Genomic DNA, 18,747 nt, shown 5'->3' on the forward strand with positions numbered 1-18,747 from the left:
CTCGGCTACCGCGGTCAACCTCCTCCCGGGGCGGTCGGGGCGGGGGCAGAGGGAAGGGAAGGAGATCTCAGAGTCGAAGCGTGCAGACCCCTTCTAAGAAAAGTTCTTTAATCAGGCAGTACGCAGGACCGGGTGAGCTTTCAAGACAACAGGAATTGTTTGCCCTGACAGCGTATCTTCCCCATCTGAAGACAGAAGGTGTTTTGGAACCCAGTCCCACCTGCAGTCCTTCTGTAACAGATATGGAAGTGACACGCAACTGGAAAACTCCAGATGAAAGGGGGAAAAAAAAGATGTCAAATCAGCAGTTTAAAACTCATTTGGTATGTTACCTTCCTTTAATTTTAGATTATATGCATAGAGAACCTGATCTACCCCTAAAAGAACATGCAGCATGATTTGCATTAATAAGCCCAACCAGGCACTGGACTGGAGAAACTCTTTTCAAGTGGATTAAATGACACCAAAGTTTATGAACGAACGATCCTTACGAACCAGGATTTCCAAACACACATACAGAAGTGACGTGTAACAGTGGTCTTGGCAGCTTTGGCAACGTCATTGTCTCGGATAGCATCTGCGTGGCCTCCAGCACGCTCCCGCAGCGACTTCTGTCCTCCGAGAGCCACCGCGAATCCAAAGGCCTGTTTGGTCCAGGGTAAGGAAGCGCCTCTGGAGTCTCAACGCTGCCAAATCTTGCTTTAGAGTTAAGTAGGATGCGCTGAATCTGTAACAGGATGGGCAAGTCTAGAAGAAGCCATCATAAAACTATCAAATGCCACAGTGATTTAACTTTTTTCTTTAATTAAAATGAATCCATTTACTCATTATATCCTACCCCCTCTGAGAAATTTATATAGAAACCCCCCAGAACATTTCTACTTGGGGTAACTCTAGAAAACAGCTTCTAATCCAGTATCTACATGGAAAAAGTCAGTTCTCTTCCACTTCTGCTAGCTCACCTCGTGCTAATGGCCCAGAAAATAAAAGGCAGTCCCATCCTGGGAAATTATTTCTCAAGGCCAGCACCTGAAGCGAGTTAAAGGAAAAGAAATCTTTACACTGGGCCTTCAAGTGTTGGTTTTGAAAGTCAAGGGCTATAGCGTGGCTGTGATCCAGCTGCTCGGGAAAAAGCAAACGGTCAAAAATTAAGAGCCAGAGTAAACGCATCAGTGAAAGCCAATCTCTCACAGATACAGCAACTGCCTCAAGCAAGGCAAAAAAAGTGCCCATAATGGGTAAAACTCCCAAAACTTACAGCTCACTAAAATGTTAGAAGATCTGCCTGCAAGAAGGCTGCCTCTGCAGCCAACGGGTGCACCCATCTGTGTGCTGAAGATTGTGCGTTGAGCCAGTTCCAGCTTTTGCTTATTTTGTCACCTTTTAGTCACAGGCACGGGTATTAAAGTAGAAAACATCACTGAGTTCAGAAACTATTCCAACTGGGCACAAGGAAGGAAAAAGTAAAGGGGCAGGGCACTTTGGAGGAAGGAATACGGGATACTAAAATCTAGGTTTAAATAGCTCTTTTCAAAAGATTGAAGCAGCTAGAACTAAAGAAAAGTTACGCGACTGGAAAGCAAAGAATACGGTAGAGACCTAGAAAACGGAGGATTTCGAGGTCTTTGCTCTACAAGGAACTAACACCACCTCGGTGCCATGCGTTACTTCTCACCCCATTGCTAGCTACTGGATCAACAGCGGGAAATCGGCCCCTGAGTCAGTGAGAGGAGGCGGCATTCAGATCTTCACATCCCCCTCAGAAAGAAAGGAGAGTTGAAATTTTGCTAAGGGAGGATGCATCTGAGCAGAGGTGAACTCACACCTGCAACACACAGTGTGTAACAGTGAGGAGACTCAGGAAAAACTTCATATTCTAGTCAATTAGTCTTTGGCGAAGCCCAATCAAGGCAAAACACAGATGACGCCCCACTGGCGGAGGAGAGTCCCCATTGAGTCACACAAGCAAACTCAGCAGAGCAGGTTAGGTTTATCTAAAATCTTGGAAGCCTTGAAGGAAGAACTTCACACTGAAAATGAACAAGGGAAGAAAAAAAAAAACCAACAAAAAGGGAAGGGGCAGCTGGGTGCGTGTACGCTATGCTGTAAACCAGAGTGTAGTGCTGTGGCATTGCGTTGAAGCCTCTACGAGTTAAGCCAGGGGTGCCTGAGACACTCTGCTGCTGTAGCTCGTTTCTCTGGGATCAGCTCCAACATAGGTAATAAGAAGTCTGTGAATGCGGCCGCCTCCTCTTGGGCCCACTCGTATTTTTCCACCAAGACTTCAAAAAGGCCCCAGGGCTTCAGTTTGGTGATGTGCTTCAGGTCACCTGAAAAGAAAAGACAGACAGGTTAAGTGCAAGACCTGGGAACAGAGCGGCTGAATAAAATAGGCCAAACAGCTGAACACGACAGACTGGATTCCGAAACTGTTCTGAACAGTTGGGCATAGGGAGTATAAAACGGTAGGGCACACTGAAGGAAGAATTAAGTTACACTAAAACCCCTTTTCTGTCTGCTTTTGAAGACTGTTCTAGAAATGTACTTTCTCGAAGGCTTCTTTTTTCACTTCTGCTATTTCTGATCCAATATCAGCAAATACTGTTTAACTTCATTAAATCACCAATTATACCGGTTGACATGACAGAAAAAGCACTGTGCTGTTGACTTTGGAATACACGCAATACGTGCAGCACTGTGTGGGAAAGCAAAAAACTAACAAAAAAGGGTTTGTTTTACAAAAAAAGTATTAAACTAGGTCAAAAGCTTTTTCTTGAGACGCAATACATTTCTGGAGTACTTAGAGCTTTACAATAATGGTATAATGTGTCCTGAGCAACACAGCTCAGGCTGCAAGGCGCTATTTAGGTGAGTGGCATGCTAGAAATGGAATAGAGTTGTCTAGAGAAGACTTCAAAGGTAAGTCAACATCTCTCGTTGACAAAGATCAGCTAAATAAAGCCAAACGAAGTCTGCAGAAGTATCTACAGTACTGTTTTTCTACCTGCTGCATTTGATCTACACCAAGATGTCAAGTACTAGGATGTAGGATACTTTCAGCAGTTAAGACAAAATGCCTTATATTTAGCTGCAGTTTTACTGAGAAAGCATTTCATAAAACAAAGGGAAGACTTAAAAAGGCACCTTTGCTAGCATCTGTTGTTAATTGGTACTTCCAGCAAGGCACTCTTCTGTATTTGGGGCAGGGGATGAGGCAGTAAGTGACACTGCTTTGTTTACTTTTACCTTTTTTGGTGAAAAACTCCTTGGAATATTTTCCTGCCAAAATGAGCTTGCGAGGTATTTTCCCCAGAAGTTCTATGATCAATGCAATATGATCTGCATTTTTTCAAAAGAAAAGACAATGAGACACATCCACACAAGACATCTCTATGCCCCAGTTTCCTTCTCTGGGATATAAAGACAAAGACATAATCTCCCTTAAAAATTACTTTGAGATCCACTTGAAATCAGATTACACTAAGCAATGACAAAGTCAAGGGACTAGGGGAAAAAAGGTAAGGGCAATTTGAGGCATGACCAGTTTAAGCAGCAAGATAGAGAAGCCAGCAGTAAGAGCAATGGGAAACACAAGAACATGGGCTTTATTGCACAGTGTTTCACTGCAGAGGCTCCAGCACAGTTGGTACCAATTTGGTTAAAAACTATCTTTATGCCAGGAGCCTTTGCATTGCTCACTCGTAAGAGAAGGCTCATTCTGAAGCAGCAACAACTGCATTTCACATCCCATCTTATAAAGGAAAGACTTCGACAAACACACCTTCATCCCGTGAGTAATCCTCCCCAGAATGAGGTTCGAAGAGATAGTCTCCTGTTGCTAACTCAAAGGCCTAAACAAACAGAAACGAGCACGTTAAATCACTTTAATACCCTTCACGCGTTGTTAGATGTGCTGCGGGTTGATTCTGCGTATCTGTGGGCCAGAAGCAAAGCGGTGGGAAGAATAACCTGCAAACCTCTAGCACACCGTTACCATCTAAAGATGAGCAATTACTTTGCAACGTTTTTAACGACTGCACTAAGACATCACAGGCATATCTGTGATGAACTCTGGATCACAGCATAATGCAGTACGCTTGTGTGAAACTGTACAAAGTTAAGGCATTTCACACACTTCACCTCTCTTCCGCCTCAACAGCATTTTGCAAAGTGATGTCATGTCCAAACTCTAGCTTTTTGGGGTTTTTTTTTTTGTTCTTTTTCCAAAGATTCTCCCCAACTTTCAGATATTAAAGAGACATTTTTCAAACAGTTAATCTCTGAACATTTCTCTGTAGATACAAAACCATGTTTTAAGTGAGAAAAACATTTACATTCATTTCAACTCACCACTCCTAAATTCCCCAACACATTTACTCTTTACACATTCACTTTCACTCAAAACAGTACCTCTGACCTTCTCTATTCTTAGTTTTCTTCATGGACTGCTGTAGTTTAACTATTGAATTAGGCACTGGGAGTAACCACTGTATAATTTTGGCCACACGTTCTGCAGAGACAACATGACCCTCCGCATATTCTTTTACCACACTCAATCACAGCTTGCTTTCCAAGACAGCAAAAATGATCTCACTATTTCTTAAGTTTAGAGCACAAACCCCAAGCTTTGCTTTGCAGAAAACACAGAATGGAGACACCAAAGAGGCACACGCAGTAACTGACTAGACTGATTTTTTTTTTTTGAAATCGCCATATTCTACATTTGCCAGGTATTACAGGGACAGCGTCAACCTCGTCTCAGCATTACTCAGATTATAAAATGATTCCCAATATGCAGAGGATGCATACAATTAAAATATGAAATTACACCGAAGACATCTGTGAAACAGTGCTGGATGCAGCAGAAAAGCCCTTTATATAAAAGGATTTGGTCCTCAGAATTGCATAGTTGTCTTGTTTTTCCACAAAGCATGATGACACATTTTAAATCTGCCAGTGCCGTACAACAAAACTAACTTTCAAAAGGAAAGCCACACGTGGCAAAAAAAAAAAAAAACCAAGATAAACAACTTTGGTGTGGAAACACGGTATTCAGCAAGTCTGGAAGTTGGCTGAACACCCGTGAGGGGTTTTTGCCAGGCTTGGCTAGTGACTCAGCAGCCCGGAGAGCACAGCACACACGAGTTTCCCCAAAAGCTCCACAGAAACAGTTCAAAATCCCCTGGATGACGTCACTCACCATACATGCCGTGCTCCAGATGTCAGCTGGGGTGTTGTACCCCGATCCTATCAACACCTCCAAGGATCGGTACTGTCTTGTCTGGATGTCTTCAGTGAAGTGCTTGTGCTAAACAGAAGGAATGTTTTACTAAACAGAGTGTTTAAAAAGAGGAGAATCAACAACCTGGGAGGCCAGAGCAGATCGAAGCTCATTCCCATTACGCTTCATCTGAATATAAGGGAGTCCAGCGAAGGGCAACCAAGATGACTGATGGATTGGAGCATCTCCCTCGTGAGGAAAGGCTGAGAGCGCTGGGACTCTTCAGCCTGGAGAAGAGAAGGCTGAGGGGAGACCTTATTATTGTCTACAAGTATCTAAAGGGTGGGCTGAAGGAGGATGGAGCCAGACTCTTCTCGGTGGTTCCCAGTGACAGGACGAGGGGCAACGGGCACAAGTTGGAACACAGGAAGTTCCGTTCAAATCCACGGAGAACCTTCTTTACGGTTGGGGTGGCAGAGCAGTGGCACAGGCTGCCCGGGGGGGTGGGGGAGTCCCCTTCTCTGGGGGTTTTCAAGCCCCGCCTGGATGCAGTCCTGAGGGATGTGCTCTGGGCAGTCCTGCTTCAGCAGGGGAGTGGGACGAGATGATCTCTAGAGGTCCCTTCCAACTCTGAAAATCCCGTGATTCCTACAAGTACTGCTTAAAAGCTCTACCAGAGACGCCCCTTGTTAAGTAAAACACTCCAGCAATTTAGAAGAAAGCAAGCCACAAAAATAGAATCCGGGAAGACTGTTTCAGAAGCTGCAGCCTCCCCTACCTGAATCACGACAGACAGGCCACGATTCAGCTGCCTTAAGGCAGATAAGCAACAGCAGTGTAAGAGACTACCTTGCCAGACGCTGCAAGCCTGACGCGCTATTCTGAGTTTGAGACTCTCTCCCGTAAGTTCTCAAGTATTTTGCCATTTAAAAAGCCAAGCAAAATAGGCATTTCTTCTATTTGAAATGTCAAACATTTAAAAGCTGCACAGCACAACGATCAAAGAATAAAACTATTTATGAGTCTCTTTCATGTGCTCATGAATCCACCGAAATGGTTTGACAAGCTAATAAACTACAGAACTAGCACATCAGAGCAATTGTTTGCAACCTTCTCATTCTCCAGGAGACCTACAGACTCCTTCAGAAGTTTCACATATGCAGATTTCAACACATTATATGTGACACTGTTCACGGGCCCATTAGAAGTAACCTAATGGCTAAAGAGGCACCCAGAACACAGGCTGAAACCCTGTGTTAGGGGACTATTTCTTTGTGGCCCTGCTGCACCCTCTTTTTCCCCCCCAACAGTTTCAAACTACTTTCACAAGCAGGCCTAAGAATCTATTCTACAGATTCTTTTCCATCTTGGCATACTGTGAATGAATTAGCAGGTTTAAACAGTCAATGTGAAAAGATTTTAAACTTACCACCCAGCAGGCATTTCCTAGGTCAGCTATCTTCACTTTGAGCTTATCTGCATTCTTGGGCTCAAGAGGATTAAGGAGGAAATTCCCAGCCGTTGATTTTCCTAGAGGCAACGTGTACATCAGCTGATTAAAGCTACACGGACAGTGTCACCATCTGTCATCCAAATTCTACAGCCCCCTCCCTACCCAGGAAGGGTTTTGCTTACGGATCAGAACTTTTCCCTCCCCGAAGGTATAAAAATCAGCAGTCTGCACTATGAACAACAGAACTACTACCACTAAGACCCGACTGGTGTTACAAAGCAGAAGGACAAGCAAGCCCATGTAAGAGTGACACTTTCCCAGCACTCTGCACAGCCTTAAAAAGTCTGTCTGTATCTAGACAAGCTTTTTAAATAAGGGCATTGCCAGAAACATAACAAGCTCTCAACCTTTAAGTCTTCCTAAATCTTTGAAGGACAGCCCATGTACTATAGCATCTTTTTGACATGCCCATCATTCACTGCTGCAAGAGAGACAGTTACAAGAGCTAAAATATCTGTTGTGATGACACAGTGGAGAGCAAGAATATTAAGTCACTAAATTACATTCAGCTGTAGCTCTAAAGCTATTTGAGAGAGCACTGCAAGAAGCAAAATACACCCAGTAATCTAGCAGGGGCATCCAACTAAATGCAGTTCTACTTTCAAAATATTTCACTTTCACTTGCTACTTTTCATCCATGTAAATACCCAGAAACACTCTGCCATGAAAATGCCACAGAAATTGTTAAAAAAGAAGTACAAGTGTTAGTTTTTCCCTCCTCCTCCGAGAAGATATACTTCACCTGACCTTGACTCGAAGATGCAAAGAGTGAGTTTTATCAACTAAGTTTTTAAAACACACACACTTGGAATGTGCTTTAACTGCTGTACTCTATTGTGTGTCTTATGTTCTCCTAAACCTAAAAGACTACGGTTTTTCTCCCCGAAACAAATAAGATTTAAACAAAAGCATTAAAGAGGTCTTTTCCTACACTGTATGAGCTTTGTTTCAGTCAGGCTGCATTTCTAGTTCTGGGAAAACATTTAACTCATCTCAAGTAACTGAGATGAATTACCTGTGCTCCATTTTAAGAGCAAAACTATCAGAACATGCCGAACAGCACTTATCCCATAATTTAACAGCCAGTGACAATTTGTAGACTTGCATTTCTAACTATAAATGAAAAATCACATACTGAACACCTGATGCAAAGGATGGAATGTCCCTATACTGAAAAACAAATGTATAGGGTTTGTTTTTTTTTTAAAAAAAAAAAGTGGAAACACTTATGCATTCAATAGTCAAAACTAAAGTACAACTACAATTGGAAGCCACAAACAGCAAATGCCTCAGAGCAGGACTGTCAGGTTAATTACTCCTGGGAGGAAAAGGCTCAAACAGGTGGTTCTGATCACTTCAGCCTACAAAATGGAGGTTTCTATTAATACTCTGATGAAGTGTTGTAACACAACTCTCCCAGATCGGGAAGAAAGGAGCCCTTTCTCACAGGGTTCCTCTTATACCTTTGTTGTCTGACGGGCTATTATTCTCATTCTCGTCCTCTGAAGGTATCTCTGTCCGGATGCTTTCCTGCAAATGGTTAATCTCCTGATCATTGAATGCTCTCTCTTCGTTGGACGTGGGCTGACACACCATGGAATCTTCTGAAACTAAGGGCACGAACGAGTCCGACATTGCTTCTTGAGGCCTGTTCTCCGAGTCACCATTACGCTGACTGTAACTACAACTATGGAAGTTCTCCTTCTGCGTGTGAGAGTGATCGCCACAGTCATTGGCATTATGAAGGTCATCCTCAAGTCGCACAGACCCTTGGTTGCCGGAGTCTGGGAAGTCCGTCATTTGTATCACTCCATTGCAATTTATTTCTGTTACACATTTCTCCACACTGCTTTCCATTAGAATAGATTGCTCTTGTACAATGACTTCAGCTGGAAGAGTGGAAAAGGAGAAGATAGAAGAGTATGTCTAAACAAAGTAATAGCTGAAGCTGTTCAGGGAGCCCTCAGAAGCAGGTAGTTCTCAAAACACAACTGAACCCAGTCATTCATTAATTCAATTTGTAACAGGAAATTTCTTGCTATCTTTAGATGGGTAAAACACAACGCAAACGGGTGAAATAACAGTGGTCACCTCTGCTCAAGATGCTCACTCTGCTCCTGCCAGCATCACTGAAAGGACAACGCTCTGCTACTGTAGCAATACTTTAGATCCATACCTGTCTTTTTGCTGACATTTTCCTCTGGTGGACTAACTTTTATGAGCATTTCCAGGGGGCTCTGAGCTTCTTCCTCCTCTTCAGGCTGCGTCTGCCCCGGGCTTGCTTCCTTCTCCATTTCCTCTATCTCTTGCATTCGCTTCTCTAACAACTCGGCCTGCCGTTTCTGCTTCTTTTTCAATTTCTTTTTCTTATTCTTTGACATTTTGTCAGCCTACACAGAAGCAAGCAGAGAAACTGGACTTAGCGTTTCATATTTCAATAATCCAAAACACATCAAGTTTTAATTTATTATTTCAGAGCTGAGGAAGCAGTCTGGGATGAAAACTCTGGAGACAGTTCTCCCAAATAAAAAGTAGATATTAAGGTTTTTGGAGCACTTGCCTGAGGCTCTTATCAGTGCGTTTCTGTCCTGACCCGAGAAGCCTACAGTAATCTCCAGATGAGGGATCTCAGACTCTGCAGACAACAGTCACCTTCACAACAGACCCTGAGACCACCAAGAAGACTACTCAATCTGGCGACACACGACCTAGCACTACTTACATCTCCAAGACAGCATTGAACCTGATGGCTATGTCTATGACAAACACAAATCATACTTTTCCTTCTGATTTAAGGTTGCTTTCCTTTAACACTGATGCATCATGCAACAATGCTGTAGGAACTAGAAGTAGATGGCTACTTACGCATGAAAGCTATCACACTTACTGGTTTTGGCTGTGGCGCGGTGCTCACTGAAAGGGAAAGGAAGATCAGTAAATTAGTATGATTATATTAAAACACCACAACTGCATTCTTATCTTAAGGTAAGCTTTTTCCTATGGGGTTTGGTAACAACATTTTAAAGGTATCAGCAAATGTTATTTTGGAGGCTTAATTCTCTACAAAAGTAGAGAGTAAAAAATTGAGCAAGAATGAAAAAAAAAAAGAAAAACAATAAATGAGTAAATGCGTAATTAAAATGTCAGATTGTAGAGTTGCTTGACTGATATCAAAGACTTAAATTTCCTGTCATGCAGCTTCATTTACTGCATGTATTATGCATCTTACTGGAAAGAAAATGCAAACCAAAACATTAAAATACCAAAGTTACGTTATAGGAGTTTCCCTAAGCTAAGCTGTGCTACGATAGGCTCAGCTGAATGTTGGTTTTTTAAGACTATGATTGACAGAGGCCTTCATGAAATGCATGTCCAGCATCGTGCAATGAAAGGAAATAAGCTTCTGAAGAAAATATGAGAAGCACCTCACCACGTTTTCACTCCAGCACTATTTTGAGCGCATTAGCATTTATGTGGTGCGCGCTATACAGGACTGCCTACCCTACCACTTCACCAGGGCCAGATTAGCTGTGTTAAAAGCAGATGCCAGCACACATATATCCTCCCTCCATTTTTCTTGTACAAATGACTGCTTTCCTAGTCATCTTTCAGTTACAACTTATGACTAACTTCCCAATTTCCAGTTGCCTTTTCAGGTTACTTGCATTATTGTCCCGCTGTACTCAATAAGGAAGTTCTCCCTAGTGAGATCAGTTATGATTTGGGGGTGGGGGAGAAATAGCACCAATTTTCAGGAAAAAAAGCACCTGCAGAGCCAGATGGTGGGGGAGCCCCAGATCTCTGCCACTCTGTTGCTTCCGCAGCCAGCCTGCGGATATACTGGTCGTTAACACACAGAAGAATGTTCTCAGGTTTAATGTCAGTATGAATGATTCGACATTTTGTGTGCAAGTAATCCAGACCCTGAAGAACCTGCAGAGAGGAGAGAAGGAAATTGATCATTAGAAAAAGCAAAGAATGAGCAAATTGAGTGAAGTGAGAACACAGAGTTGCCTAGGGTGACCAACGATCCTGTAGGACTTCTGTGTTTGAGAACACTCAAGATCAGAGCTAACGTGATCAGTGGTGACTACTCAGTTCCAGAAGATACACGTTTGCATACAGATTTTAGCTAGGAATTTAAAATACTCTTTACCCTCATAACTTAATTTACCAAAGCTGAAAATCTAACCTTAATACCCTACAATAAAATCATGCTTTCCATCTCCTCTCCACCTCACATGTAGAAAGACGTTTCTTCTCAGGCAACCATCCAGTAGGAAGAACAGGTTTCTCCTGCTCTTCCCATCATTAAGCACTGCACTTACTGTAACAGTTTTTAAAAAAAGGAATACTTGCACTTACAAGGAATAACCAGGGTAAGAAGAGGTTAAAAGCAAAGCTGGCCTTCCATCACGGTTTAAATATCAGAAAAATAAATATCTAAAGCAGAAGGCTGTTGCAGTAGAGAAAGGAAACATTAACCCAAGAATGATTTTGTTGCATGAGAGAGACACTACTGGTTTTGTTTTCCTGGATCTGGGAGATCTTGAATCTTCTTTTGTTTTCTTAGATCTGGGAAAGATTAGTAAAAGAGTTCTTACTGGTTTGAGGGGAACAGTGCAGTCAGAACTGGAACTTACCTGTTTGATGATCTTTTTGACACAAGGGAGTGGAAGCCCCTGATAATTTGACTTGATGATCCACTTCAGGAGATGATGGCCTAAAACTTCAAACACCATACAGATATCTGGAACTCAGTCAAGGAAAAAGACAGACCAAAGGAGCCCTGAATTTCCAGGACTGACGATCCAAAGAAATCCACACCGTTTAAGCGTTTTATATTAAAGAACCCTCATCCTTCTGACACAGCTCAGAGAAGTTGCCTTCCTGAACAGCACCATCCTATCCTACACGTTGTGGTGTTATCTACAACCTGAAATACACTGGGACGGAGTTGGTTAGGACAATGGTCCCAATGCAGCAGTAGCTCTCTCCTGCTTTGCGTGGAAGCCAGTTACACAAGCAAGTGGTGTGCATTAGTATTTCCTGCTAATATTGAGACAGCTTCAAACCAACAATGTACGTTTTGGAACAGCCTTGGCTCTTGCCCCAGGCAAAACTCAATGCCAAATCTCTCTATACCAGCATTACCTGAAGAGATAATAAAATTTCCATTTCGTAAGTCATCTTCAGAACAATTAGTAAGTTACTTTCTCCGCCCTCCCTTGCCTCTTTACCAGCAAAACAAACTTTTGACAAGCCTGGACTTCAACAATATTGACATTATCTGCTTCCATAACTAGAAAACCACCTTATTGTCCAGTTACAGGCTGCAAGTGTTTGCTATTTTTAATTACTGTTCTTAACATTTTCTACTGCTTTAATAAGGGGTTATTACCAGGCTGCTTGCAAAAGCGAGGGGTTGAGACAGATGGACGCTCTTACCACAAAGGCACCTCACACACTAAGCCATCCAGTCTTGATCACAAATCAGAAGCAGCCACCCCATCTCTCATGGTAAAAGCATGACTAAGCAGAGCTGTCTCCACAATTTACACATATTACACCAGGCTGAATGATCATTCTGGATCTGAGCTTAGCGGGTGGTTTTGAGGCAGATGATTCTACAGCAGGTTTCCTTGGGCAGTGGAAGAGATGCCTGGGCATCGCTCACCAGCCCCAACATGACAGCTACCCAGCAAACTCCCGTCTTTATGGAATTCTTTGCCTTTATTCCCCAAAAGGATACGAGAACCATTAACTCCTGAAATCTTGAAGTCATCTAGTAACTGAACAACTCTCTCTTTACTTGGATCATTTGGATCGCTGTTGCGGACCTGCAGAGAAAAACAGGATTAATCTTGCGTTCCTCGAGGTAATTACTAGGCAAAAATATATTTCGAAATCAGATCTACTACCCTACTGTTAGGTTCCTATGCAAATTCTTCACAGCTAGATGACCCAGAAATGTCAAGCACATAACTAATGTGACCTCCCCAAGATTATATATATATAAAAAATAATAATCATCATCATCGAACCCCACTCTCAGGCACTCACCGATTTCAGCAACTTGATTTCGTCCAGTGCTGTTTCTGTGTAGTGCTCTGCACTCTTCACCACCTTCATTGCCACAAATCTCCTCCCTCTACACACACAGAGTAAGTAAATTGAAGACTGTTAATGCTCATACAAAGAACTTATTCTCCAGAATTATCCCAATTCTTTTACATGTAAGAGAGCCACTTATTTAAGACATCATGGAAAAATAAGGTTAAGCACTCTCACGATGATTTTCTTTGGGTCTCTTTTTATAAAAACATCCACGTTAGTCATTTCTCATAAAATGAAATAATAGGTCAGAGACTGCTGAACACAAGTGCTCTCTTTCCACATACATGGTTTGTTCTGTTAACTCCCTCCCACACGCCTGCATGCCCAATATAAAAAGAAATTTCTGTGTCGGGATGTGGACAGCTATGTTTTGTGTTTTTATCTGAAAGCGAAAAGCAGATTTCTGATCACGTTTGTGCAATGCTGTACATTCCCACCAGAAACACTAGTTAGAACTGAAAGACTTACTGAATGTCCCAAGCTAGCCACACAGTGGAGAAGTGGCCCCATCCAAGCTTCCGAATCACGTGGTAACGTCCATTAAATAGATCTCCTATTTTCACAAGGTGATAACCACCTAGAAAAACAGTGGGAAGTTTATATATCAAGAGATCATGCAAGTGCTGAAGAGCAGGTATGTGGAACAAGCATCACAACTTGAGGCAGACTTGTCTGATGCGTTTAAAATTCTAATCATATAACCAAATGCAAACGTTTCTCTAATTGGATCTTGCTAGAACAAATAAACAGTACGTTAGGGGAAGAGCTGTGCACAGCGCTCTAGCTGATTGAAATGTTTTAATATAATTGAACCAGAATGACTGTCTTTTCCTCCTTTTCAATGTAGGTCATCACTGCAGCATCGCAAAAGGTTATTTTCTCAGTGAAAGCATCTGAAGTCTGCTAGGCTGACCCCTTTTGGCAAACACAGCTTATGATGCTCAGAATCTCACAGCTAAACATCTGCATTGCTTCCGCATGCTTCATGCCCATAACGTGAAAGAGTACTGCACCCAAGATCCCAACGGAGTTCCCCTTGCTGCCGCTTTCCTGACTGAAAGCCACTTTAACATCATCATTGAAATTAGGAAAGTCTCCTCCCTGTACCCCTAGTATGTCTCAGCTGCTGACTATGCAGGAGGATTCCGTGATGGAAGCAAAGACATGAACAGCCAGAAAAAGACAAGGGAACTGGCAGAAAACAGAACAAAGAAGAATCTGAAATTGTTAAGGCATAAATTTTTTGCCAGAACCTGGAATTACACCCTAGATTCCAAGCGCTTACTCTTCAGCTGCGGTCAGCAAATACCACCCGTGAAATGCAGGCTTTGCCAGGAAGATTCATCTCTCTTGATTGACTGGTTCACAAACAAGACAGAATTGCAATCCACTGCTTTATTAGCTCAAGCAGCAGAAGTCCCTTTTCTTCACTTAAAGATTCCAGTTACAACAGCGGCAGCTGCACCAATTTCCAAACCACACAATGGCTTTCTTCTTCCCACTTGCTTTACAACAAACACAATCCCACAAATATTTGGGTAGCATGCTAAAAGTAATGGAAATGCTTTGAAGTAAAGCACTGAAGTGTAAGAAACATTGCATTTCAAGTTCCCTGTGCTATTTCGACTTTGCAGTTTCTTTATACACATATATGGCATTTGTTACATGCTTCTCCCTCTGCCGTATTCAGTATGTACAATAAATAGTATCACAGAAGCAGTCTTACAAAGCGCTTGGAGGCGGGGGTACACATTCAAGCTTCAACTAATTGCCCAGTTGAATTTGTATGATCAGTGTTCTGCCTTTCTTAAAGCATTTGCTATGTTAAGCAGCCTGGCCCTTTTGATGTTGAATTATAAACTGTGGTATTGCCATTTGCTCTGTATTTATTTTCTACTTGGAGAAACAGTGGAAGACTATATTTGCAGACACAAAGTTATCTGAAGAACAGATACTAAGATTATGACCTTCATAAGAAAACAGTGAAGAATTTGAAACTGATTTGAAGGATTTCAAAGTGTCCTTTTTCTGATGAAAACCAAAAGAAATTGAATGCCCACTTGCTTTTACCAATTTGGAAACCCCTCCAGCACAGAGGAAAAAGCTAACAGCTTTAAACACATGGATTAAGAACAGCTCTCCAACTCAAATCTTGCCTGATAACAGAGAGAACCTTGGAGAATAGTTTCTCCATTTCAGGTTAGCTTGAAAAATGTTATTGTCGTCACGCAGCTTCAAAGAACAGTTGAAATAAGAGGGATTCTATTTTCATCCTCTATAGTAGATGGGAAATCTTGGGAATTTCTTGATTATATTGAAAATCCAGTGCCTTAAACAGGCAAGTTCTCACCTTTACAGTAATCATTTGGATCCTCTTGTTCATCGTCATCTGATCCCAGGATTTCCTCCTCTTGCTCGGGAAGATCATTCTCCGAATGAGCAGCAGGGCCCCGATGCTGAGTGTCGGGTCTGAAAGAGAACACACTGCATGTCTCACACACGTTACTCTGCAGGTCAGCAGCTTTCATTTCACACGAGGGATTGCCGATAACAGAGGAGATGCAATATTCAGCCTTCAGAAAAACTATTTTCACATTTAAATGCTTTTACTCCTAAGCTAGTATCAAGGTAGAGAGAAACAATTTTTCATAAACTAGTGAGAAAAACAACTCAATGCCCTAGATTCGCTTTTATAGTGGAACAAAGAAAAGGCCAGATAAGATAGTGAGTTAAAAGCTTAGTGATCCCACCAAAACGTTGGTCTCTTTGAACCCCTCCTCAGCCTTTCATTCCCTGAGGACTTTTCTAAAGCAAATTTGTATTTTAAGACATTACCCAATTTAAAACCTGAAGATTTAAGTGTTGATGGATGTTATTTTAAAGACTAACATCAATTAATTCTTACTCCTTTGGAAACAAAAATGAAACCAGTGTCTAGGAACCTGTGCCCTTCATCCCTTTCACCTTTGAGATCAAACGGGCATTTAACAATCCTTCTGCTTCTAACACTTTAGAACTCTAAAATCCCTAATAGTGCCCTTGGTTGCTCTTGTTCTCACATGGCAGGCTGTGTTTCTAGTTCATCTCTTCACTGAAGGTCTAAAGTTTGTTACAGTTGTCTGAACTACAGAGAGTGGGAGTTTGCAGAGCAGATGTTCTGCAAACCCTTCTGAGAGCTTGTGATTGCAGAGGGATTGAAACTGAGCACTGAGGTGGTATTTTTTCTTTTTTTTTTTTCCACTCCTACATTCATAAATAAAACCATTAATTTTGTGTGTTTAACTTTTCCACCAAATGTGCTACTCTAAGTTCTTGCTTGTGAAGATCACGTTGGCAAAGGCCACCTCATTGCTCTCATGCATTTACGCCGTGTTTGAGGTCCCCGAGCTAAAACACATCGCCACCTTCCCTGCGCCCTAACGCCTCCTTCATGGCAGCCCACTGCTTACAGCCAAACAGCTCACGAACTGCTAATACTAAAACAGGTAAGTTATTTACTTTACAACGCATTACACGGAATGGTTAATTTTCTACAAGATTTAATCTTCAACATCCTTTCGTACAAAGCAAGCATTTATAACGAACACAATGCCTATAGACCATTTGCACTGGCAAGATTTAATGGCAAAGTACCGCAGGATATTAACACTAAGCTTTCTTTTCTTGGAAGTATGAGATATTTAAAAAAGCTAGAGTTGTCCAAGGAGGCGGGCAACAAATTTCTTTACAGCAATGACGTACAAGCACGAGATAACATTCTTTACAACGCGCTTCCCTGTCAGCGTGAATTAGTGGAAGTTTCTTGTATTGAAACTATTGTTCCAGTGAAGCAGCAGATGTAACTGATGCCTTCCACCACACTATTTCAAATTCAACTGGTTTTGCTCAAAGGAGGATTAGCTGCTGAGGCAGCCCCTGGTTGTGCCAGTGGACATGCTAACGCATGTGGGCTTTCGGATGCGGCTTTTGGAGCTGCAGCCCTGTGCATCATATCATGGCCGTACGAACTAATCTCAGTCCATGGGACAAGGTAAATATGACAATTCTAAGTAGTTACACAACAGAATGAACGTTCGGCATTTACCTGCTGCACATGCGCTCTGCTGAGACTTCAAACGTTAAATACATTACTACACATTAAAACTACAGCCATCTTAAATACCCACGGAACATGGAAATGAAGAAATTGCCCGTTCCAATCTGATCATGACCAAACTTGTAGCCATTTACAATCTGGAACTGAAGTTCATTAAAGCAAAGAGGAGCTTCACAGGTCATCCCTGGCACAAGCAAACCACCCGACATTTATTTCAGTCAGTTGTCAGAGCTAGTAAATCCTGCTGTTTTTTTTTAATTCAGGAACAGATAAGCAACACAGATTAGTGGTCCCGAACCATAAAACAAGACCGCCAGACAGTCCATTCCACTGCTGCCAGGTTAATGAGACATTTATCATCAACTCCACAGCTTGATCCAGCCCCAAGATATTTCATATTTAGACTTTCTCCCCCCACCACGAGCCACGGAATTACAAGTTGGGGGTAGGAAGAAGGAAACTGGGAGGGGGGGAAAGTCTTGGAGGTCAAAAAGCGACTTTAAAACTGCTGCATTCCTCTGGGGACAACTGAGCTGCGAATAAAGTCATAGATTATCCCCAAATTAAGAGCAGGTAGCAAAGGCAAGAAAGGGCCATGGGCAGAATGGCTGAAGGGGAGACTGGACTCCCATATATAACAAATCCTATAGAAAGGGTAAAGGGAACCAGAATGTAAAACTGGACAAAAAGGAGAATTTAAGCCCAGCAGCCACACCCCTAACCTAAATTGTAACAAGTAATTCTCCCCAACACTGTTTCAAGATTTGCACTTTTGTATCTATGCAAGATGTAGGGGATTAGAATGCATTCAAAGAAAATTCATCTCAAGAACCACTGATGCAGACAGAAACATCATGCCATTCTGCAGTCCCAATGATTCTCAATAATAGTAATTTCATGCATCAAGGAAGAAGTTACTGGAAGCATCAAACCCCATTCTCTCAGAAGCTTTCTGCACCCCTCCTGAGAAGGGGCTGACGAATCATGCTGCTGACGACCTCGTACACGACACACCCTGCAGTCTGCATCCCAGTCTGTCCTGGGGATCCGAAAGCATTTCACTCGTACGTTATAATCTACTAAACCAACAAATGCGATACTGAGCTGTATTCAGGTCACATACATTTCTACAGTGCTATTTCCTTTATGAAATCACCTCCAAAATACATCTCATTCCTTTGCCTTCCTGCAAAAATCCATTAGATGTAATTACATCCCACCACCTTCTTCCCCCAAAGTGACCACGTCTACTGCAGATACAGATTAAGAGAGACTTAATCAGTGCAGACTATGTATTAATACCAAAGAAAAACTGATACACAAAACCACAACCCTCATCTGCCTGCTTCGCTCACACAGACAGTACTCTAAAAGGCACAAAAGGCTGCTAAAAGAGAGCAGAAAAATCCATACTCAGTATTTAAAGGCGACAACTGAAACAGCTGTCGGCGATATTGCAAAATGCAGGTAAAATATAAAAAGAGGCTATGAAAAATGGTTAAGAGTTTACAGACTAAAAGAATATCAAGTGTTCTAGGGTAGTGTTTGGTTTTTTTTTTTATAGCCAGCTCTGTTCTACTTAAGAACATCTTGATCACCTTTTACTTTTGCTCTCTCAATGTGCTAATTAATCATCAAAATTACCCAGATTTGCAGGGTGCCTCTACAACTATATAGCATTATTTTACTTAAGGAAAACCATGTGGAACAGCAATGCTAAGGCAAAATGCTAGATCTTTTATGGGATTCGCATGAATCCACATCTGGAGACCCTCCCAAAAGTCCTTATTCTCCAGGAAT

General features: G+C 42.0%; 1 protein-coding gene across 1 annotated transcript; it reads right to left on the reverse strand.

The window, feature by feature from the left end:
- Nucleotides 1-1,902: 1,902 nt before the first annotated feature.
- SRPK1 (SRSF protein kinase 1) lies at nt 1,903-16,213 on the reverse strand. Its single transcript, XM_009891732.1, has 15 exons — nt 16,155-16,213; nt 15,202-15,320; nt 13,320-13,428; nt 12,798-12,885; nt 12,487-12,574; nt 11,378-11,484; nt 10,502-10,667; nt 9,622-9,647; nt 8,911-9,124; nt 8,198-8,623; nt 6,651-6,751; nt 5,201-5,308; nt 3,782-3,851; nt 3,247-3,339; nt 1,903-2,330 (listed from the first exon to the last, which is right to left on the reverse strand). Exons 1-15 carry the CDS (start codon nt 16,211-16,213, stop codon nt 2,146-2,148), a joined length of 1,959 nt encoding a protein of 652 aa, XP_009890034.1. The 3' UTR covers nt 1,903-2,145.
- Nucleotides 16,214-18,747: the final 2,534 nt, after the last annotated feature.

The sequence above is a fragment of the Charadrius vociferus genome, unplaced genomic scaffold (assembly GCF_000708025.1).
Source record: "Charadrius vociferus isolate BGI_N301 unplaced genomic scaffold, ASM70802v2 scaffold819, whole genome shotgun sequence".
NCBI lineage: Eukaryota > Metazoa > Chordata > Aves > Charadriiformes > Charadriidae > Charadrius > Charadrius vociferus.

Excerpts from the sequence above, each read along its gene's own strand:
- SRPK1 (XM_009891732.1), bottom strand. The coding sequence starts at position 16,213 with ATGCATGAGAGCAATGAGGTGGCCTTTGCCAACGTGATCTTCACAAGC. Across the intron at positions 15,321-16,154 it reads TTCACAAGCAAGAACTTAGA|ACCCGACACTCAGCATCGGG; the intron begins GTAGCACATTTG and ends GTTCTCTTTCAG. Across the intron at positions 2,331-3,246 it reads GGAGTTTTTCACCAAAAAAG|GTGACCTGAAGCACATCACC; the intron begins GTAAAAGTAAAC and ends TTTTCTTTTCAG.